The sequence below is a fragment of the Callorhinchus milii genome, unplaced genomic scaffold (assembly GCF_018977255.1).
Source record: "Callorhinchus milii isolate IMCB2004 unplaced genomic scaffold, IMCB_Cmil_1.0 Scaffold6, whole genome shotgun sequence".
NCBI classification, from domain to species: Eukaryota; Metazoa; Chordata; class Chondrichthyes; order Chimaeriformes; family Callorhinchidae; genus Callorhinchus; species Callorhinchus milii.
The window spans coordinates 19,153,430-19,176,968 of record NW_024704747.1 but is presented as its reverse complement, the minus strand read 5'-3'; the positions used below and the strand labels follow the sequence as shown (position 1 = coordinate 19,176,968).

Here is a 23,539-nt window from a genome sequence, read left to right as displayed (position 1 = left end):
CACTTTACAGTGTGTTCTGTGAAGCGCTTTGGGACGTCCTCCCGACGTGAAAAGCGCTATATCAAATGCAAGTATTATTATTATTATATCAAATGCAAGGATTATTATTATTATTATAATGATGTTACAATGATTGCATCAGCCTGACAACCCCAAAAGTTAGGGAGGGAGGGAGGGTGGTTCAGGGAGGTGTCAGTCTGGCTTTGTGAGTAGCACTTTTACCTCTGAATCAGAGGTTTGTGGGTTCAGGTCTGGGTGACATTTCCAGGGCAGTGGGTGGGTGGGTGTTGCATTGTTGGAAGATGCTCTTTTTTGCGAATGATGTGTTAAAACGAAAGATCTGCGTAACGCAAATGTGTGTGTGTGGAAAGAGAGAGAGAGGGGAGAGGGGGTGGAGAGTAACAGAGAGGAGGAGGAGGAGGAGGAACGAGAGAGAACTGTTACAGCCTCCAGTTGAGTGGAGCAACGTGTTTGGTTGAGGAGCAGCTCCCACCCCCCCCCACCCCTCCTCCCCCCTCCTCCTCCTCCTCAGTCGGGGCTTGAGGAAAGGCCGCCTGTGGGGGGCGCTGCTCCCGCCGGTCGCTGCCGTCCGTCCTTCCGTTCGTCGGTTCGCTCACTCGCATCGCCTGCAACCCGAGAAGGGCCAGAAAAGAGAGAGGGAGAGAGCGAGCGATGGCGGCGAGAGAGGCGAACCTGCGCTCCGTCTGCATCCTACTGATGTGTCTGTCGGGGGAGGTGTTGGGCGGGTGAGCAGCTGTCGGCGGGGCCCCGCCATCCGCGTCGGTGCCGTTCTCCCCCCACACCCCCCGCCATGGCTCTCATTGTCACAGAATGAATCAGGGTTGAGGGGGGGGGGTTCCCTCTCTCTCTCTCTCTCTCTCTCTCACACACCCTGACTCTGTGGGTTATTAACACCGGAGTGTAAAGTCCAGGACCGAGAACCTCGTACTTGTTTTTTTTTAAATACTGATTCTAAACGTGAAGTGTATGGCGTTTGCGAGTTGGTCGGTGGGGTGTCCAGAGAGAGAGAGAGAGGGGGGGTGTGGGGTGGGAGGGAGAGGGGGGGGAGAGAGGGAGTGGGGTGGGGGGGGAGAGAGGGGGAAGTGGGGTGGGGGGAGAGAGAAGGGGGAGTGGGGTGGGGGGAGAGAGAGGGAGTGGGGTGGGGGGAGAGAGAGGGGGGAGTGGGGTGGGGGGGAGGGAGTGGGAGAGAGAGAGGGAGTGGGGTAGGGGGAGAGAGAGGGAGTGGGGTGGGGGGAGAGGGGGGAGTGGGGTGGAGAGAGAGAGGGGGGAGTGGGGTGGGGAGTGCGAGAGAGAGAGGGAGTGGGGGGGGGGGAGAGGGGGAGTGGGGTGGAGAGAGAGAGGGGGGGAGTGGGGTGGGGAGTGCGAGAGAGAGAGGGGGGAGTGGGGTGGGGGGGGGGGGAGGTCTCACCGTGTTGTACCTCCAGTCAGAAGGGAAGGTCGGGGTTGGGAGACTCGGGGCTGTGTGGCCGCTGGTGGTTTACAGGCGGCGCTGTGCTGTTTTGTTGTGTGGGTTCAGGAGGGATTTCTACCGGATTCTGGGGGTCTCCAAAAGCGCCTCCGTGAAGGACATCAAGAAAGCGTATCGGAAGTTGGCGCTGCAGCTGCACCCGGACCGGAACCTGGACGACCCCGAGGCGCAGGACAAGTTTCAGGACCTGGGGGCAGCTTACGAGGTAACGAGAGGGGGAGAGGAAGAGAGGGAGGAGGGAGAGGGAGAGAGGGGGGAGAGGGTGGTCCCCATCACCACCACCAAAAAAAAAAGTGTCGGTGTAAACGCGGGTCCGGACGGCTTCTCCCCCTATCCCGAGCCATGGCTTTGGGTTGAGTTGTAACGCTGAGGAGCCGCGGCCGCCTGTGTGGCTGCAGCTCATTGGCTGCTGTTGGAGAGGTGAGGGTTCAGCCGCTGTAATCCGTGACGTTTGATTGCTGGGACCCCCCCCCCCCAAAAAAAAATGTTCTCCCCAGTTATCCTTCAGGGGTCTATCTCCCTCGTCATCCTTCACTTTCTTGGGGTGTAATGATGATAATGATAATAATCCTCGCATTTGATACAGCGCTCTTCACGTCGGGAGGGACGTCCCAAAGCGCTTCACGGGACACACTGTAAAGTGAACTGACTGTATGTATTTGTGGGCGGATGATGATGATGATCCTTGCGTTTGGTACCGCACTTTACCGGACGTCATTCGAGACGTCGCAAAAGCGCTTCGCAAGGTATATGGGTTTTTATGGGCGAAACGCGACGGCCGGTTTGGGCACGGCAATGACCCACCGGCAGCCACCGAGGGAGCGATCAGTTTTATTTGGAGGATTCTTGGCCAGGACGCTGGGGAAAACTCCCTTCTCTTTTCGAATAGTGCCGCGGGATCTTTAACATCCACCCAAACAGGGAGACGGGAACTCTGTTTAATTCCGAAGGATGAGAATATGTTTTGTGGGAACATGCTGTGCACATACTGGCTGTCACGTTTACCTATGGTCACATAGTTATTGCACTTTACAACATTTGCTTGTGAAGCACTTCGAGTAACATTACAGCAGCAATACCAAATACATGACTTATATACTAATGGTTATGTGTGTATCTTGAAACAACAGAAATTAAATATTACTTTTTTAGCCTATTAAATCTTTCTGACATGTCCCTGGCTTTGATGGATTACAGTTTAAATTTGCTAGTATTCAGTACATTTCAGGGGAGCAAAGTATATGTAAATGGAGTTAAATGAAATTACATAATCCGAGAAATGATCTTTCATGATGTGCGATTAGAAAATGTATATGAAAGACCTGGCTATACGTCCTCAACTACTAACGTGATTTCAGTTTCCTTTTACGAAATAATTACTAGAAAATGCACATAATAGGTCATATCAGGTATGAGGAGAGTAGAAATATTTTCATTCAACTTTCAGCACCCCATTTTCGTAATTTTCTTGAACTTGGTTTTGTTGCTTTATTTTTACTCGAGAGAGTAAATTTGAAAGATACTTGTTGACTTGGATTTACTTTAACCAAAGATGAACACATACAATACAATGCCATCCCCTCATAATACATGCTTATTTTACCTATTTCTAATAAAGAACTATCCGAGAGGTGAGTGAATGAGAAGTTTACATTTATTTGAATTTCAGTCTCTTTAAGATTACAGCAGCAGCAGCAACAAAATTACATTTGTATAGCTGTTTCACTTTGGGAGGACAAGATTAATATTGCCATTGATGAGATATTTGCTAAATTAACTCTAGATCAAAGCAGTCAAGTTTGTTGGATACATCACCTTTTGGGAATGCTAATTTTCTCATTCATTGTCTATTGCATGGGCTCCCAAAGGTGATTATAAAGCCATGTGTAATCTCCCTAGTCCTAAATTTTGTTATTGGATGCATCACTTGCAGTGCATTAAAGTGTTGGTGGCTTCAATCCCCTCTCCTCCCACCCCTAGCTAAGTGTTGACAATTATACACAGTGTGAGTATGCCATTACCTCATTACATGAGATTCAATTTCCATTTTACCCTTTCCTGAATAACCTGGAACAAAGACGCTTGTTTAATGTGTCCCAACCAATATTCAAATATTTCCATGGCATCTTGATCCTCTGGCATCTTTCCTGCATATTGGTTATTTATGTAGTCCAACCCTTCTCCAGATTGAGAGATGTGACTTAAAATGAGAGGCACAACAAAACTTAAGGGGTAAGGGTATTTGGGAGTACATTCTCCCTTTTCCTTTATGCTTCCCTCAAAAAGAAATCAAACTGGCTTCATTTTAGTACATGAGACAATAATTTAGGAATATCCCCTTCCTGAATGAACTTTTTATTTTCAGCTCACATTAGTGTTGGAATCTGAGCTGTTGTTGTTGTTGGAATTAATTTTTAGCCCTGGAAAGATTCCTGGTGACCAAGATTCGGATGACCAGCCTCCATCGAGTCATTGCTATTTTTAGTTTGGATAAAATGGATTGATTTGGGGAGATGAGGGACACCTGGAGAGTAGGTGGCTCTTTGCAGTTAGATTGGTATATATTTGTAAAGTGTTGAGGAAATAAAATCGTAATGTCAGACTCCAGTTACTGCAATGTGAATTTCTTAATCCAATTTTCTATTCTCCAACTTTGCTGTAAGCGCGTGAAGGACGCTATATGAATGTAAGTTGGCGTTGTAGTTGTTTTACCTTTCTTGGGCCTATTCAAATGTCAAGATTTTTCACATTGGTCCTGTGAATTTCAAATCCTCATCTGGAGAATCTTGCCGCAGTGTATGCTTATGATTGTCAGACCTCATGAGATTCTCCCGATATGAAAGGTGCTATATATGTGTAATATTGTTGTCTTGAAATAATCACAGTATGTCCCTAAAAGTTGTATTTAGCCTTGGTTACAATGTAGCCTGTCTCACTTTAACAAATAGATGGAGTTGTTCAGACTGAAAGTACTTTGAACAAACTGCAAGTACTTTACAGAAAACAAATTGCAGAAAGAAACTTGCTTCTTATCGAGCGGGCACCCTTTTCTTGGACTGGTCTGAATATTGACTATTCACCCACAAAGACATAATCACTTCACTTCACAGTTAATCTTGTGGAGGTTTTGGGACACCCTCCCAATGTGAAAGGCTCTATACCAAATGCAAGGATAATAATAATAATATAATAATCCTTGCATTTGATATTGTGCTTTTCATATCTTCTAGACGTCTCAAAGTGCTTCACAGAATATGCTGTAAAGTGAATTGAGCGTATATTTGTGGGCGAAACGGGGCAGCCAATTGCACACAGCAGTGTCCCACAAACAGTCGTGGATTGAAAAAGGATTATTATTATTATCAATGGGGGGATACTGTGAATAAAAAAATTGTAGTCTCCAATATGAGGTTGGCAGGAGCTGCTGAGTTGGAGTAATTTTTAATAGTTTCAGATTCTTAAGGGACTGATGTACTATGTTCTCACTGATTCCTATTTTATTGGGGATGTGTGACTGGTATTCAATAATTTCTGAACATTTTTTGTGAGTGCCAGCAGGATAGGTGACTGGGATATTCCAGTCAAAAGAGTGGCCTCACATGATGCACTTGCACTTTGAGGAAAGGGAACATTGTGTAGTCATCAGCAGCAGGAACCCTGGCAATAGTTGTGGCCTTTGATATCTGAGATCACACCTGGCATGTTCCTGTTCAAGTACGTCAGCTCCACTATAAACGGTGCCACCGTTAACTGAGCCAACTTGATTTTATATTTTGTATTAATGAAGCACACATACCTTTATAATAATAATAATAATCCTTGCATTTGATATGGCGCTTTTCACGTCAAAGCGCTTCACAGAACACACTGTAAAGTGAATTGACTGTATATTTGTGGGCGATCGCCGCAGCTAATTGCGCACAGCAATGTCCCACAAACAGTCGTATATTGAAAATGACCAATTTATTATTGTTTTGGGTTTTGGAGGGATTATTATTAGGTGTGTGGAGTAAGGAAACTTGCCCAAGGTTTCGCCCTCTGGCTGGAATTGAACTCAGGTCTCTCGCTTGCAAAGCGAGTTCTCTAACCACTGAGCTACAGGACTCCACCATCTTTACCAAGATGATGCAAGAATGTTTGAGAAAGAAATTACAACAACTTTTGGGGTCATAGTCCAATGCTGTACTTTCTTACAGTTCCAACTGCATGATTTTGTTATGTAATGTGGTAACAATAACAGCAGTTTGCATTTATTTAGCGCCCTTCAAGCAGGATAGCGTCTCAGTGTGCTGAACAGTAGTGTGGTTGAACATCGAGCAGGGGAGAAATGGGAGGGTGTGTTGACTGCAGGCACATCAAAGAGATGGGTCAGTAAATGATCGTACTAATTTTTCATTGCATATCAGAACTGTGAGATATTTTAATTTGTCTAACATTCCCTGTTGATTATATTTGTTAGGTTTTGTCTGATGAAGAAAAGAGAAAACAGTATGATCATTATGGTGAAGAAGGTTTAAAAGAAGGTCGGCAAGGTTCCCACGATGACATATTTTCACAGTAAGTAAAGCTATTCTTGGCATATTTAATGCCAGAATTTAAGATAACATTGTGATTCAGGTCCAGATTTGGGCTTTGTTTCCTTTCATTCCCGGCCACAGATAAAATTGCTCATTTACTTCATAGCTTTTTTTCAGGACATTGCGGTGTGTGTGCCAATTGGCTGCCGTGCTTCGTTCACAAAATACACAGTCAATCCACTTTACAGTATAATCTGTAAGGCGCTTTGAGATGTCTCAACGACATGAGAAGGCGTTATATCGAATGCAAGGATTATTATTATTATTATTTCTATGATATAAGATACTATATTAGAACCAAGGATTATTATTATTACAGTGCTACCCACTTATCTCAAAACCCTTTTATATCAATATCCTTCGTCTATTGACAAACAATTTACTAACAGCACTAGTCCATTGTGTTATTACCACTTACGTCAGAAAATTATTTTCCTGTGATGCCGACATAAACGATAGGACTGTATTTCTCTCTCTCTCTCTCTACTTTGTGAAACTCTAAATTGTAGCCACCCTCTTGGTGTCTGTTATATGAATTCAGGTCACACGTTTAAAATGCTAGGGCAGCCTGATACAGCACGCAATTTGGCCCATTGTTTTGCGTCAATGTTTCTCACTTCATTTGATCCTCCAAGAAGGTATTCATCCCAACTGTAAGTCCCTGCTTTCTCTCCATACATTCTAATACCCTTCTGAGTGTGCTTATCCAACTCTTTTTAAAATGACCCAATTTAGCACACGAATGAAATGAACTAAAGTAGATCAAAGACAATAGGATATTAATAATTGAAGAGTGTTGTTTGAATTTAGTTTCTAAAGTTGGAGGGCATGGCATTGGCGTAGATTTCAATTCCCTGGTGGTTCAGTTTCTCCTCTGAGCCGGTCTTCAGTGGAGGCTTCACTGTGATTTTTTTGTGGGGGAACATTACATCTGGTCCCTGGGAACTGGCTGCTGGGAGCATTGGTGACCCTGGAGAAGGCCATGCACCTGCTTTGTGAGAAGCAGCCTTGAAACTCACCAGTAACAAACACATTGAAGTTTATTCAGAATTTTTAAACACTTAATTACAAGACCTAATGAAAATCTCAAGCTTTGTTAAGTTACCGATTCACATTTGGCTACTTGTTTAAATATGTGGATTTTTTTTTGTCAATCCCTTTATGTATTTATTATTTGACTTCCAGCTTCTTTGGGGACTTTGGCTTCATGTTTGGGGGAAACCCAAGGCAACAAGACCGGAACATTCCGAGAGGAAGTGACATTATCGTGGATCTTGAAGTTACACTTGAAGAAGTGTACTCGGGAAACTTTGTAGAAGTAAGTAATGAAGGATATAGTATTCTGTAATAGCTCTGCGTGTTCAAATGAATAGCTGATCTGCATACTTTTGTGGTATGTTTCTCAATTTTTGGTGTTGGTAGTCTCTTTTAAAATAAAAGGATTCTTGTATGTATGTTTGTCCTGATGGCATCTGGGGAACTATCTTGAAACAGTCACCGAGTTTGGTGAAATATTAACGATGTGAAGGACCCTGTGCTTAATGACTGATTCTCAATTTACTTGTATTGCTAACCTCAGTAGTTCATATAAACTGTTGGCACATAATATTTTAAGTGATTTTATTCCTTGGTATAAAATGTGTACTCCTATATTACAAATAAAATGTTTCTTCAATATTTTTTCATAGAAAGACGCAACCTATTATTAAGTGATACCGAAGCATAATCCAAACACCAGATATTTTGATAAACAGATGTAGTTAGCTCACTTTAAGTTGCCTCAATGGTTAAATTAATATTTAAGAGTATTGTTTAAATGTTGGAATAGTTTGTGTAAAAATTGCACTCTGTAGACATTATATAATTATTGAACAATAGTAGTTGCAGGTAGAGTTAAGTAGGAATTACAGAGCAGTACAATTATTGTATATTGTAAATCCTGCAGCTGCTGTGATCAACAAAAATACTTAATTTGATTTACATTTTATTTAGAGTTGAAATTGTACAATATTAGGACTTGTGATCATACTTAAATTGTAATGCCTACTGTAATACCCGAGATAAAATGTGGCTTAGTAGTGCTTCTTTTTTCATTGCTCCCTGACAACAGTCAGTTTACAAGTTACCTCATATAATCAGCTTCTGATTTCTTTATGTAAAGATTGGTGCTTTCAGCAAAGGTCTCTTAATATTACTGAACCCTTTGTTGTTTCCCTCTTCACACATCTTGTAGACTGGGGTTAATTGTACTAGACTAATGGCAACTACTTGGTTATGTATTGCAAATAATAATAGAGAAATGCAATGTTTCCAACATTCCAATATATAAACCCAATGGTATTTTGAAGGGCTAATGTAGATATCATAGGAAATCAGCAGTTTATTGTTCAACTCTTTAGGTTGTAAGAAACAAACCAGTGGCAAAACACGCCTCAGGGAAGAGGAAATGCAACTGTAGACAAGAAATGAGAACAACACAGTTGGGTCCGGGCAGGTTCCAGATGACTCAGGAGATGGTTTGTGATGAGTGCCCTAATGTTAAGTGAGTAATTGTGTGTTTTACTCCCTTTGTTACTGGTATTTTTTGTAACTTTATGAAGCCCAAGATCATTTGCAGCTAATAATAATAACAATTCATACATTTGATATAGTGCCTTATGTTGAGACATCTCAAAGCTCTTCACAGAATATATTGTAAAGTGGATTTACTGTATGTTTTATGGGCGAAACTCGGCATTTGAACAGCGCAAGCCCTAATCAGGAGAAACCAACCTTGAAGATTACTGCTGTACAAAATCCCTTTTGCATAAATTAGCCTGAGCTCACTGAATGCAAATTTAAGTGGATGAGATCTTGATCAACAGCTTGATGCTGCAATGCGAGAATGGTAGGATGTACTCTGGAAGGAAGAGAATAAATGGGCTGAAAGGCCTGCCTCATCCAAACCCTTTTTGTGATTTTATGAATAATAATCACCTCAATGTGATGTTGCCCTTCCTACTGTGTAGCAGCACCTTTTGTTAGTGAATTCCATATTCTCACCATTTCTAGATAAGCTTCTGCTTCTGTTTATCAATATATTTATGCCCCTTTGTTTTGGTCAACCAGTGGAAGGAGCTTATTAAAGTTCGATGTTTGCATAGCCTAATCAAAACCAATATTGCAGTAAAACTCGCATAATTATGATCTGCATAAATTGTATAATTGCCTAAGTCAAACATCTGCCCAAGTCCCAGTCAAGAGTTTATATTCTATGTGAGTTTGACATAACTCATATCTTGCATAAGTCATATTAAATGTATGGTCCAACTGATAAGACTTATAATAATAATAATAATAATAACATGTGAGGTTTATTGTATTAACTAGTATTGAAACACTTATTATCAGCTTTGGGAAATTTGTTCAGATAATATTACAGATGAATTTTCGAATGAGATTTAAAAATAATGAAACTGATGTGAAATTCTCTTTTGTTATCAAGTCTACGGGAGTGAAATACCGTCTCTGTGGTTGCCAGTATTTGAATGGGGTACTCATAACAGATAGAGCAAGGTCTGAAGTAGCATAAAACCATCCCACCACCATTCTTTTAAAACAAAACAGCTATCCAAGTGCGAATTTTCCACTAAACATACCAGCTATCTGTGTGGCACATTAAATCTAGCAGCTTGGTTGAGGTTCCCAAATTAATACAATGGTTGGTTTTGTGCTGTAATTCCACTCCTCCAAGGATCTTAATTGAAGCTCCGAGAATAGTTTTACTTACCTTCATTTATAGCTGAAAGCGAGAACATGTTTGTCCCAAATTTTCTGGACTAAATTTGAACTTGACTTTAAACCTTGGAGTAGTGCAATATATTCTCCATATTGGAAACATCATTTGTATTGGAAGGTCATTTAATGTTAAAATATTCTGAAGTAATACTTATATTTAGTCAGTTAGTCCCTCATGTTGTACATTATTGTGTCACTAAAGAAGAATTGTGTTAATAAAGTAAAAAATCTACGGTTACATTTTGAAGTTCTTGCTACCATTAATTCTAAACAGAACTGGTTAAATAATCATTATACATGATATGTTCCTGCTATTTCTTCTTTCAATTTTAGGCTTGTAAATGAGGAGCGAACACTCGAGGTAGAGATAGAGCCCGGTGTTAGGGATGGAATGGAATATCCTTTCATTGGCGAAGGTATATTTGTGCAAACTAAATCTTTCTGGTTACTTCTGAATATAACTTTTGTTTGAAGTACAAGTGTTTTTTTTATTGTAAATTCATGGTGTGATGACCCGGTTAATCATCAACTTCTGAAAATGGGTTCTGGGTTGTACAGGGGTAGATTAGAACTCACTTTGTAGTTGAAACGGGGATCTTGAATGTTTCTGTGAAAGTGATTGTGTTCAGGTCTGAAGTTGTACATTATGTTGTTTGGACAGGTGAACCTCATATAGATGGAGAGCCAGGAGATCTGAAATTTAGAATAAAAGTTTTAAAGTAAGGTTTATCTTTTTATACTTTCCATATGTATAAGAATAATAATTATCTGTGAATTTCCATTTTAAAAAAATAAGATTTAAGGTCAAGCGTTAGTAACTAGAAGGGGTCAAGAGCACTTGTTCCCATTGATAACACTTGTAAACACTCTTTCAAAAGTTCCCCAAAATAGACTTTTGGAAGATGTGTTTTTTAAAAATGTTAAAAGTAAAATATTGTCTTTGCTATAAATTATATTGAGAAATTTCTTGAAACGATTAGTATAATCAGGGTTAATGCAAAATCGTGCTTATTATGCAAAAAAATCTGCTTCTATGCAAAAATTGGTACATCACGCATACCATGTATGCAATTATTTTCCAATCCAAGACTTGTCAGTCGAAGTTCTTTGCTTTTTCATGTATCTATTGATACATGAGAAAATGTAGAAAGATAACTTGATTGACAGATCTTGGGGATTGGATCAAAATGAAACATGTCAGTTGATTGGTCCATGTTACTCATGATGTATGAAGGCATTTTTGGATACCCATATGTACATGGTACACATTTTTTAAAAATACTAACATGATCTCTAGTTTAATGTTCATTGTTTATTTTGTTTCAGGCATCCAGTATTTGAGAGAAGGGGTGATGATCTGTACAGTAATGTTACAATTTCACTAGTGGAGGCCTTGGTAGGATTTGAAATGGTTATTACACATCTGGATGGACACAAGGTAAGAGGAGATTCATCTCTCATCATTGGGACAACAGCATGTTTGCCCAGCTACGCAAAAGCTTAATATTGTCACGTCCACATTTTGTACAGCCTATTTCACATGTAGCCAAAGTGGAAATGGTAGATGTGGGTCAACCTTGCAATTTACTACCACAGTACTGATTTCATGTGAAGTGATAAAATGTGTGGGTTAAACCAAGTCCCACAACCTGATTAATCAGTGAGCAAGATTAGATTATCTGTCTGTTTGATCTTCTTAGAAGGTTATGCTTGAAAGCTTAGTTGAGGAAGAGCAGGAGGAGGCTCATATGGAGCAAAAACACCAGCATAGACCAGTTGGGCCAGATGGCCTGTTTCTGTGCTGTATATTCTAATGTATTCCCTATTCAATTTGCTTTATTTAAACATGTGTTTCATTTTTTTAGGTGCATATAGTTAGAGACAAAACCACAAAACCGGGTGCAAAACTTTGGAAGAAGGGCGAGGGACTACCAAACTTTGACAACAATAATATTAAAGGTTCTTTGATAATCACATTTGATGTGGACTTCCCCAAGGATCAACTAACAGATGATCAGAAAGAAGGCAAGTACTGATTTCTTGAATAGTCCTCTTCTGCTGTAAAATCTGTATAATTGTAAAACTAATTTGTATTCTCATCTTGCAGGTGTAAAACAATTGATTAAACAAGGACCAGTGAAGAAAGTTTACAATGGACTTCAGGGATATTGATGTAAACCGAAATAAAGCAGCCTTCTATTTGATAATTAAATTTAATCTGTGGCTTTATTTATTATCTGAGATTTCTAATGTTGAATTTGCTTGGTGGCAGGGAATTGCTTATATTTGTGTGTGTTTACACAACACTATATATTTTTCCCACTTAATTAACTTTCCAATCTTGCCCTCTCCCCCCAAAAAAAAACTATAATTTAAAAAAAATCCTGATATTGGCCATGTTCAGATATCAACACTGACCAGGTGTCTCAAACATGTTGACATTTGTGAACAAATAATTTTCAGTGTTCATCTTCCAAAAAAGAATGATGGCCTTCAGATTTTCTCCCCAACTGTCTTTTTGTTGAAAATGTGGTGTTTAGGGATTTTATTTTGTTTGATTGACTCTTGTTTGTTTGATTTCAGCCAACAGCTGGATAGGTCAGGGTCACTTTATTTCAGACTATTGTTTCTTGAAGGTGTTATCGAACATAACCACAAGCTGCAATGCAAGTGTCCCTGTAACATCTGATGAAACGGACTGTGTCATTTGATGCAATAGAATGCGTCATCTCATGAAATGTGCAAATGCAACATTATTTAGCTCAGATATTTCAATGTGATTTTTGGTTTAACCTGTTTTCACCTAAAATGTCAACAGAAATAACAAAAACCTCTTTTGTTGGAATGTATTGACCTCGATGTCAACAAAAGTAATTAGTTACTGTACATTCTACAGTGGGAAAATGTGTCATGCAGAAAGATTGTTTATGCAAGTGGTGGTAAATATGGCAATAATGTTGTAAACTGACCATTCATACACTTTATGGACTAAAATGTAGAGGGAAAAACATTGTATTCAAACCAAGGCAGGATGACCAACACATCTCGTGCACATATTTTCAATTGACTCCAAGCCTCCCTCCAACTGGATTGTCCAACAAGTTTAAAATGCAGTGTAATGTGTTTAAAGCTTGAAGGCTAAACTATAAAATGACATTAAGACTGAACTTTTGAGGCAATGGATAGATTTTATGTCAGGATCTATCTGCTCAAAATAGCAACAAAAGTTCCACTGGTCAATCTGCAACTACTGTATATTTGAAACCAGACTGATATTAGAACGTCTGAGCATCGATTGGGCATTTTAACATCATCCTTCAAATGGAAGAAGCTCCCAGTACTTTTGGTTTGGTTATATCCTTTGGTGCATACTTAAGTTGATGGTTATATGCCTAATACAGTTTAAAGTTTAAATGTTAAACCCAAAGAGTTAAAACAATGGATGTCAAATGCCATCCATTCAAAACTGAAGGATACAAATGTGTTTGTTGTTAGTTTGTGTGTTATAGAGTTACAGACTGGGTGGGGAGAGGGGAAGATCTATTGGATCAGTACAATCCAATGTTATTCATGGTTTCTCAAAGAATTGTATTTCTATCTTTCCAAATTCAGTCCATTGTGTAGGTTTAGATTTCTGCTGTTGGAAGAGTTTACTGTTTTCCCATAATTTTTGACCGAAGCAAAATTGCAAGCAAATGTTACTCAGAAAAGGTTTTTCACGTGGAAAGTGAACGTTCTAAAACGCAAAATACAATTTTGTCTTGTTTTGTATATATGGTTAAATAAAAACTGTTATGGTCTGTTAAGGCAACTTTTGGAATGCCAATATATTTTCACTGTTGAAATCACTAAATGACAGTTGTAGAATAATTTGAATACGCAAAGTAGTTTTTTAAAAAAGCAAATTATGAGTGTGGGTGATCTAAAGAAAAATTAGCCAATGTGTATCGTGTCCCAAGCTGGTTCGGATCTTGTCCCTGCCAGTGAGCATTACCAATTCCGAATCAACAAGAAACGATGTGCATTTTGCAAATCCACCATAAGCATTTTTTATATATCGTAACGTGTGTAAAGAGAAACTCATACTTTGACAAAACTTGAACTAGCTCGATTTAGGATTTTAAAATGTATGAAAAGATTTTTATTAGACAGAACAAATGGTCACGATTTGTGATTAGAAACAAAAGGACTAATGAAGTCAATGGTGGCAGATCACTGATTGTGGTTCTGATATTGAAAAGAGAAAACTGGAAGTTATTACCAAATATGGGAGTGCTTTTATTGTACATTTGTATATGTTTAAAAAACAACTACCAAAAGATGTACTTATGTTTTTATTAAAACCAAGGCTCAAGTTTTTCTGCAAACCAACTGGGATGTTGATTCAATAACCGATCATCCGTGTTGCAATCTAAGAGCTGTAGTGAAACTTGTGCCAAAGTCACAGCTAACCCAATTTTTTGCCCTATGGACAGAAGAGCTTGGGAGATTCCACTGAACAATTACTCATCTTAGCAGCATTTATAATGTTTAAAATGGGATTTCTCCCCATTATAAGTCAGGTGTTTCACTCACAAAATAGTCGATTCACTTTATAGTAAATTCCGTGAAACGCTTTGAGACGTCTCCACGATGTGATGAGGTGCTATATCAAATGCAAGAATTATTATTAACTGTAACTACTGTCCGTAAGTGTACAGACCAGAAAATCTCACCCAGGGGACTTGCGTGTACCCCTAACCTGATAATTTATCTTTCTTTGACACCACGTCCGGGGAGAAATATACAGTTAGCAGTGGTTCTACCTCATTAATGCTTAGTGCATGAAAACAGTTCCAGATCTACTCTTTTTTTTAAAAAAAGGGCAAATCTCCGTCTAAAGAAACCATGTAAGTCGGTGCTTTAACATAATTCCACAAAATACTGTGTTTGCAGTAACTGAGATCCTGTCAGTGGATGTGCCTGTTAACAGTTGGCACCCTCTGGCTGCCTGTTTCCTCGACAGCAAGTTGCCCAGTGTTGGTTTGACCCGAGTTAGTGCAGACTGACCACCTGTCACCAGGTGACCTGATGGCCAGTAAGTGATCTGTGGGCCCTTCAGTCACAGTCTTACGAATGAAAACCTACACCAACTGTTTTCTCGCTGTCCTTCTGCCCCCCCCAACCCCTCCCTCCCTCCCTCCAACCGGGGAATAGAGGAATGCGGTCCGGGTGAGGCTGCGGTGGCGCTGTACCCCCCCATCTGCTGTGCAGCCGCCGCCCTCCGGTGTCGGAGCCTCCGGTCCCCGTTGCCTCGGGCACCAGTCGCGCGCCGTCTGACCTGCGAGGGGGGCGGGGCTTTCGACTCCGCTGCCACCAATGGGAAGCCCCGGTGCGGGTGAAAGGCGGGCAAACTGAGTCACCGGGCGCGTGGGCGACGGTTGGGGGGGGGGGGTGGGGCGGGGTCAGGGGGCACCGGCACGCGAGGGGCTCGTGAAGGGACCGTGAGGCCACGCCGGGGCACGTCACTGATAAAGAGTCTGAGCTCGTGCTGAAGGTGACAGTCGGGTGTCGGAGCTCGCGGGGGGCGGGAGGGTGACAGTTGGGTGTCCGAGCTCGCGGGGGGTGGGTGTGGTGGTGGGGGGTGAGGGTGACAGTTGGGTGCCGGAGCTCGCGGGGTGGGGGGGTGACAGTGAACGTGTTCTGCCAACGGCGGCGGCCACCTCGGGCATCTCCTCCCTGGCGCTCTCTCTCTCTCTCTCTCTCTGGCTCAGCGAGTCCCGGGGTTGACGGCGGTTCAGCGCGTTTCCTCTCCGGTATAAGTGTTGTGAAGTGCTGTGAGACTTTTATTTTTTTTCGCGGGTGGGAGGTTGGCGAGTTAGTACCAGTATCAGTGGCAGTTGGATTGGTTTAATTGCCCCCCCCCCCCCCCCCCCCCGCCTGGCCAGCCCGAGGGAACACACCATGGATAACTTCCAGAAAGTGGAGAAGATCGGAGAGGGCACCTATGGGGTGGTTTACAAAGCTATGAATAAAACCACGGGAGAGATGGTGGCTCTCAAGAAGATACGTCTGGATGCGTGAGTGATGATGATGATAATAATAAATAATAATAATAATAATACGTGCCATTTGATAAAGCGCCTTATCACGTCGCCAGATGTCTCGAAGCTCTTCCCAGTAGAAGTGCACTGTGAAGTGGGTTGACTATTTTTCGGCGAAACGCAGCAGCTGCAGCAACAGCTTCTTTCTCTCAGTTGCTGCTGCCTTTACCCACTAAATCCCAAAGGCATTACAATTTACAGTATCTCCTGTGAAGTGCTTTGAGACATCAGGAGCTATACCTAATTCTTATAAAGTGGCAATCATTTATATGCAAATATTGGCAGTCTTTTCGATCTTTTGAGGGGTGTTGGGGGGTGTTGGGGGGGGTGGCAGGGAGCAATGTCGTTTGGCCTGATCCTGCCCTCATCTAATAGCCTCACAACACCACCTTCCAGTAGGAAGTTTTGGATTGCAGTCAGGATCCTTGTCTGATAGTCCCACTTTTAATTGTAGGGCCGCAGCTGTTACCCCAAATGTGATTAGTAACTTAGAAGAGACTGGAATTTGAGGCACACACATGTCCATGTCTGCAGATCATTTCTTGATACACTTCCATGCAGGACACCAATATTGTCAATCATATTGTGCTCAGATTATTGTTACATAACAAGTATGTGGAACACAATAATTCCCAGTGTCCGGAAATAACCTTCCTTGTTGGCACGAAACTGATCTGCACAGTAAAGCTTTTATCTAAAACTGAAACGTTTTTGTTAAAAAAATGGCATTATCTGTATTTAAACAGAATAATCTCTTCTCAAGGTTTGGTTGACACCAAAAATGGCATTATCTGTATTTAAACAGAATAATCTCTTCTCAAGGTTTGGTTGACTATTTGAAACAAAGAATTGCGTTCACACTTGATGTAATTATTCAATTCCTTGCCTTAGAGATAATAATATTTTACATAAAAAAAGTAAATAAATATGTTCCCACTCATTTTGTGTACAACATTCACATGGCCAGTTTTAAGAGTTAAAACTGGTTCAGCTCTTAAATTTCAAACATTTAAGCATGGTTAATTAACAGTTAGTATCAAGTAATTTGTAATAGATCTGTACTAAGCAGTTAGCCAGTAGCATAGATTTCCACACCAGTTTTTAAGAGCTGAGCATAGGTTAAATGGACAAATAGACACATCTCAAGTCCAGGAAGGTTCTGTGAAAGATCTTAATTTACCAATATCATTTACAAAAAATATCCTCTTTGGAAAGAGGTTATGTGGGGTCTTGCAGGGGCTGAATTGGCAATGGTGAGACATCAAAGATATTCATCAATAAGATTTGGCGGTATGGATATGACGTCAATTCTGGTATGAAAGTCACATAGCAAGCGTGACCTGATTCAAATTGTAATTTATATTATATACTTTACCCAGCTTATAAACTAGGAGTATTTACATTTTTTTAAAAAAACCTACAGCGAAATGGAAGGAGTGCCCAGTACTGCTATTCGAGAAATATCCTTGTTGAAAGAGTTGAATCATCGAAACATTGTGAAGTAAGAAATTTATTTTAGTTTTATGTAAGATCAGAAGTTTTTTTTAATTATGTTGTGAACAGTCAAAATACATCTCTAAACTAGTTTATCATTATAATTAATATTAATGTACATTATGCAGCCTTTGTGAATGACCTTCAATTTACTTTAGAGGTTGCTTATAGTTGGGGAACTATCATTGATAAACTGCTTGTTTTGTTTAGTTAACATCAGAGATTGAAAGTAACAAATGCTTCTTTTGCTCATTAACCCACTGAATCAGGTCAAGTCTGGAGTATAAACTTGTGGAGAGCAACAAAGTACTTGTATTTATAGTAGAGCTTGATGTTGAGACTGCAAGAGAATCAGTGAATATATATACCATCAAAATGGTAGAAACTAGAAAAGTACTGTACAGTATTATCTTATCACAGAGGCAGTTTGTAATAACTCCTACAGGAAGTCCTTTTACCTAGCATATGCGTTGTTACCTGGTTGGTCTATTTGAACAGTCACTTCCATAGCACTTTAAACATAAGTGTCTATTTGGATCATTGTTAATTTCACATTTTTCAGAAGTACACTGTATTGAGGTATGCGTACTTCTGCTCATTATAAATGGACAGTGCATAAAACAATGAGCATTTTGAACAATATTGATTTGGTTTCTGAAACAAAGACCGAGATCGCTGGGAAAACTCAGCAAGTCAGGCAGCATCTAAAGAGAAAGGAAAGTAGGTCAACATTTCAGGTACATGACCCTTCATCAGAACTCAGTATTTTGTATTTTGTGTTTGATTTGGTTGGACCGCACTGAAATTTAAAGTATAATTTAACATTGAATATAATTTGTATAAAAAAGGAATGTGGAATCATAAACTTGAAATCTTTCTAGTTTTCTACAAATTTACTTTTCTACAATATTTTGTTTTTGTAATTCAGAGAAAAATACTTTCTTTTGTTCTTTATTTATGATTCTTGATAAAGAATTAGAATTTGGGTAATTTCTCATATTTCTAGTGCAAAATATCAAGAAAATTATTACACTCACTCACTAAATTGTAACTAAAATGTGATTTTGTTTCCCCCTAGGTTGCTGGATGTTATCCACAGTGAAAAGAAATTATACCTTGTGTTTGAGTTTCTTAATCAGGACCTGAAGAAGTATATGGATGCTGCTCCACCTACCGGACTCCCTTTGCAATTAGTTAAGGTACAAGAGAAACAAGAATTTACATTTATATCGTGACATTCAAGTCAGGAAGACATCTCAAAGCATTTCAAACAGCCTACTGGGAGCCTGCACCTAGGGAGGGAATTTGGGGAAAAGATGACAGAACGTATGATCGAAAAAATAGGAATTTAGACAGGTTTTCAAAGTAGGAAGTGAATTGGTAAGATGGAATTCCAGAGGGAGAGGTAGAGGGTAATTAAGATTTGAAGTAAAAGTTAAATTTGCACCTCAATTTTTAAAAGTTACATTTTCTTAGGCTAACAAATTCCAACTCGGACCTTTTCAGCTGAAGACTAGGTTTTTGGATTTTTTTAAAAATCATTTCTATCACCCACCCCTTTGGGGTCTCTCAATTTATGTATCAATTTAATCTGAAAGGATAGGCAGTTGATCTATCAGGTTCCTGTCACTTCTCAAGGAAACCACTAGGAGATATTTAGAAACAGATGAGTTACCCTGTAATATGTTTTCTTATATTACATATATATTGATTTTCTCATTGCAGAATTACATGAAGGGTAAAGAGTTGTGAAAATGAACATGTAATGCTGCTCTGTGGCACATCAGTTTCAGGCTTCCACATGATAATCCATAGTGCCAGCTTAATGTTGTTTCAATAAAGAAAAAAGAAACTCTAGGATTTATTTTAGAGTTAATTAACTGAACAGATACGTGAAACTTTTCTGAACCCAACTTTTCAGTAAGTGACAGAGTAATTACGTTTATTTTGTACTTAGATATATAATGACATTGCTGTCCATTTTTTTATGTGGGTGTTCCAAGTGACAGTCTACATGTACTCCTAGATAGCTTGGGTGGGGGATAACTTAGCCAGGCTTCCTGTTACCTATTTACTTGCGCTGGATATGAATGAGGAGCAGGAATCTGGCAAATTTTATCTTCTTAGTCCAAAGTGCGGAAGCTAAGCAATTGCTGCTTAGCGCATACCAACAATCCTTTCTGGTACTTTCCTGACTGGCATGGCTTAGTACCACATCACTGAGCCATTGGGGGAATTCTGTGGTACCACTTTATATATAAAAAAGAACCTATTGATGGAGGAAATGTATTTGGATTGGTAACGGTAGTGGCATTTACAATTTCATTGTAAATTCACAATAATTTATGTTGATGCATTTTTTGGAAATGTATCTGCTCTAAATATTTTATTTAAAAGGTTGAATGTAAATCTGTTTGCATAACAAAGGATCTCTTGTCTTTACAGAGTTATCTATTCCAGCTACTGCAGGGGGTAGCTTTCTGTCATTCTCACAGAGTCCTCCATCGAGATCTAAAACCACAAAACTTGCTCATAAATGATGCTGGTGCAATTAAATTGGCAGATTTTGGATTAGCAAGGGCTTTTGGAGTACCTGTGCGCACCTACACTCATGAGGTAATATGTTTTTGTGAGGTGTTGTCAGAAAGAAATACACCATTCTTGTGCTTTATAAGAAGGGAAGAATTTGTTCTTGTTCAAGCACTGTTTTCTCTTCCCCCAATTTAGTTTATTTTTCAAAAATCAAATTTGAAGGAAATATTTAACATTAATTGGTACATTGGGATTTTTTTACTTCTTGTGTATACCTGAAGTTTTCAGGGCTCCAGTTTAAGCAGGTAGCTACTTGGTTGGTGCCTGGTATGGAATAATGTAGGTTTGGGTGGTGGGGTGTCCAATTAGATATAATAATCCTTACATTTGTTATAGCACTCTTCACACCAGGAGGACTTCCCAAAGCGTTTTACAGGATATACTCTAAAGTGTAGTGACTGTGTTTTGTAAGCGAGCATGACAGACAATTTGTCCACAATATTGTCATGATTCTTACCATTTGGAGGGAAGCTCTTCCCTAAATTGGGAACTTTCATTACTAGTGAGAATGAAGCCTATCATTAATAGACAGTTTATTAAATAAAATGTAGCTACTTTTTAATTAATACAATTCTTCAGAATATATATGCAGATTTTTTAAAAATTATTAATTAAGTGTATGACTTTTGAGTAGTTTATAAAAATGTATTATAAGCACTGAACAAATCATGTACAGTTTTTAATTTTGAGGTGATGATTTGGGCTTATGAGTCATTCAAACTATTTACTGTTCTTTGATTTACAATTCAGGTTGTAACCTTGTGGTACAGAGCTCCAGAAATTTTAATGGGTTGTAAATTTTACTCAACGGCAGTGGACGTTTGGAGTATAGGATGCATCTTTGCAGAAATGGTATTTATCACACATAAAAGTACAAATTTGCACTGTTTTGTAGCAGTTTATGTTCTGCTGGCTTCTTTACATTTTTTTAAACATTTGACTGGAAAATGTAAAAATTTCACATATCTAGTAAATGGTTCAGCGAAACATCATCAAATGTTTAACAATTTGTAATATTTTATCTGGAGTATTTTGATACTGTTTATATAATTAAGGTCAGATAATGCCTTTTAAAATTGATGTCACTATTTGTGTCAAGTCTTTGGACAAAATTATATTGCTCTTCATTCAGAAAGTTTAATTGACCATGGCACCTCTGGCATAATTTTCCACTTTCAAATATGTAACAATATCCAGCCCGAACTGTGATTTCATGGGACTCAGATCTCACACAAAAAGGATGGTTAATTAATTTAGTTTTTTTTTAATTGAAGGTCACAAGAAAATCTCTGTTTCCAGGAGATTCTGAGATTGATCAGCTTTTCCGAATTTTCCGTACACTTGGCACCCCAAACGAGTCTGTGTGGCCTGGGGTTACACAGCTACCTGACTATAAAGCAAACTTTCCTCAGTGGGTCAGACAAGATTTCAACAAGATACTCCCCAGCCTGGACATAGATGGCAAAGACTTACTGATGGTTAGTAACATTTATGAGTGGATTATAACTACTGCATTTTAATATTCAGGTTATTGGCACCTATTTAATCACCCAATAGAGCACCCAACACATTTCCAGTCTCCAGTATTTTTACACTTACCATGTAACTAAATGGAAACAAAAATGCTGTTCCCACAAAATAGTTTTAATACTCCTTTATAAGCGTACACAATCAATGTATCAATGGATTGCGCATCACCCCCATTACACTTATAACTTACAGTTGTTTTGAAAAGCAGATTTGAAAATGTCTCCCATTTCTTTACAGCAAATGCTTCAGTATGATCCCAACAAGCGAATTTCTGCAAAAGCTGCTGTGAGTCACCGTTTTTTCCGTGACGTGACAATTCAGTTACCGCATCTACAGTTGTAAATATCAAGACAAGCCTGATTAATGTGGAAGAGGGAAAAAAGCATATTATTTTTCTATTATTGCCATATCTTAACATAATTTTCACCTTTATCTCAATGCACTATTTCCTTAGCAATATATCTGTTTATCAGAAGATGAAAATTGCACTTGTAGAGTAGTTTACAAGGTCTGGGTAAAACTGTTATTAATTTTACAACAATGTATGTTACTGAAGGAAGTTAAATATAAAAATGCGAGTAATATTGGCCCCACAAGTTTAAGGGCTCTTACATTATGGTAGCTTCTTTGAGACTAATGTTATGTTTGAAACGCCATTTGTTTTATTGAAATAGTTCTGAGCGGCTCTGGGGCAGGGCATGAAATTGTCCTGATTTCCCTTCATGGCAGAACAAATTAGTATGAAATTTTGAAGTTACTTCATGGAGAAATATTTCTTGAATTAGCTGACTGAGATTTTATAGCTCACAGTGGATGTTCTGAATTTTACTTTTCATATGTTTTATTATTTTTATGTAGCCTGATAGTTGTCCTAAAACACTGCATCCTTAAAGTTGAGGGGTTTTCAGTTTCAATCCTATTTTTTTTATTTTAAACTCACTTGCTCTGATTGGGAGGTTTTGCCAATTCTCAGTTCTGTGCCCCAGACTCTCTCTCCTAAACTGGCTAAAGTTGGGGTAGGGGAAAGTTTTTATTAATTGTGTAACCCATTGATGTGTCTTATCTCAGCATTCTGTTTATATGAAAAGTTGTGTAGATAAATCTCAGTGCTAATATTTTAGTAGCAGCTATTATAGCAAGTCTTTTAAAGAATACAGGTATTTGTGTCCTTATATTGTAATTTTGTTGTACAGTGTATTATAGCACAAGTCTCTGTTGACAGCACAGATTTTCTGTGCTGTCCCTTTCTGTGTATCCCTGTCTCTAATGTGAAGATTCTGCCAGATAAAAGCAGATGAAGGTTCTAAATCCCACTAACCTTGAGTTAAATGCAAAATGTGTCTTAAAGTCTCCACCCATTTCACATTTGTGTAAAATTAAAAGATATCTTCAATCAAACTGGTATTTTTATTTTAAGAAAAGAATCTTCATGTAGAGGGGCAAAACAAAATGCCCCTCCACAAAAGAACATACAACATACATGAGTGGGCTTAGGTTATTCTCTGTTTTCTACATTGGTGAGGAGCTATATATAAAATAATTAATTTGTTTATTATACCCACGGATTAATGATTGATTTAAGTACTTGTAAGGAAATAGTTATCCAGTCAAAGTGGAGGCTGGATAAGCTTAATGATTTGTGGAGGTCAAGGAGAATCTTAGCAGAAGATCAGAGAGCAATGACATATTATATCACATCACTTAACTGGTGGGTACTGCTCCAGCTCTGACTGGTAAAGACTGAAAACGGGTGTGAAGAGTGAGATGCAAACGGCATTGTCTCATCAAGGTTTTTAATTTGTGTAAGACCTGCTAACTGTGGTATGAAGCAGATACTCCACACAGAGCCTAATAATAATCCCTCCAAAACCAAAAACAATAATAAATTGGTCATTTTCAATCCACGACTGTTTGTGGGACATTGCTGTGCGCAATTGGCTGCCGCGTTCGCCCACAAATATACAGTCAATTCACTTTACAGTGTGTTCTGTGAAGCG

The 23,539-nt window shown here is 39.2% G+C and overlaps 2 protein-coding genes across 4 annotated transcripts; both read left to right on the top strand.

Annotated features, from left to right (window-relative positions):
• Window positions 1–540: 540 nt before the first annotated feature.
• On the top strand, window positions 541–13,649 carry dnajb11 (DnaJ heat shock protein family (Hsp40) member B11). Its single transcript, XM_007900090.2, has 10 exons — window positions 541–746; window positions 1,538–1,694; window positions 5,949–6,046; window positions 7,252–7,384; window positions 8,466–8,608; window positions 10,177–10,259; window positions 10,505–10,562; window positions 11,170–11,281; window positions 11,709–11,868; window positions 11,951–13,649. The coding sequence occupies exons 1-10, from the start codon at window positions 673–675 to the stop codon at window positions 12,013–12,015; spliced, it is 1,083 nt and encodes a 360-aa protein (XP_007898281.1). The 5' UTR covers window positions 541–672; the 3' UTR covers window positions 12,016–13,649.
• Window positions 13,650–15,279: 1,630 nt separating this feature from the next.
• Window positions 15,280–22,917, top strand: LOC103182904 (cyclin-dependent kinase 2-like). Of its 3 annotated transcripts, XM_042336488.1 has the most exons (8): window positions 15,280–15,379; window positions 15,771–15,902; window positions 17,350–17,427; window positions 18,499–18,619; window positions 19,866–20,036; window positions 20,763–20,864; window positions 21,287–21,490; window positions 21,780–22,917. In XM_042336488.1, the coding sequence occupies exons 2-8, from the start codon at window positions 15,787–15,789 to the stop codon at window positions 21,882–21,884; spliced, it is 897 nt and encodes a 298-aa protein (XP_042192422.1). In that variant the 5' UTR covers window positions 15,280–15,379; window positions 15,771–15,786; the 3' UTR covers window positions 21,885–22,917. The 3 variants fall into 3 exon arrangements, with proteins under 3 accessions (XP_042192422.1, XP_042192423.1, XP_042192424.1); XM_042336489.1 differs by lacking the exon at window positions 17,350–17,427; XM_042336490.1 differs by lacking the exons at window positions 19,866–20,036; window positions 20,763–20,864; window positions 21,287–21,490; window positions 21,780–22,917 and adding an exon at window positions 19,146–19,198.
• The last annotated feature ends 622 nt before the right edge of the window (window positions 22,918–23,539 follow it).

Excerpts from the sequence above, each read along its gene's own strand:
- LOC103182904 (XM_042336488.1), top strand. The coding sequence starts at position 15,787 with ATGGATAACTTCCAGAAAGTGGAGAAGATCGGAGAGGGCACCTATGGG. Across the intron at positions 17,428-18,498 it reads AATCATCGAAACATTGTGAA|GTTGCTGGATGTTATCCACA; the intron begins GTAAGAAATTTA and ends GTTTCCCCCTAG. Across the intron at positions 21,491-21,779 it reads ATGGCAAAGACTTACTGATG|CAAATGCTTCAGTATGATCC; the intron begins GTTAGTAACATT and ends ATTTCTTTACAG.
- dnajb11 (XM_007900090.2), top strand. The coding sequence starts at position 673 with ATGGCGGCGAGAGAGGCGAACCTGCGCTCCGTCTGCATCCTACTGATG. Across the intron at positions 6,047-7,251 it reads CACGATGACATATTTTCACA|CTTCTTTGGGGACTTTGGCT; the intron begins GTAAGTAAAGCT and ends TTTGACTTCCAG. Across the intron at positions 11,282-11,708 it reads CACATCTGGATGGACACAAG|GTGCATATAGTTAGAGACAA; the intron begins GTAAGAGGAGAT and ends TCATTTTTTTAG.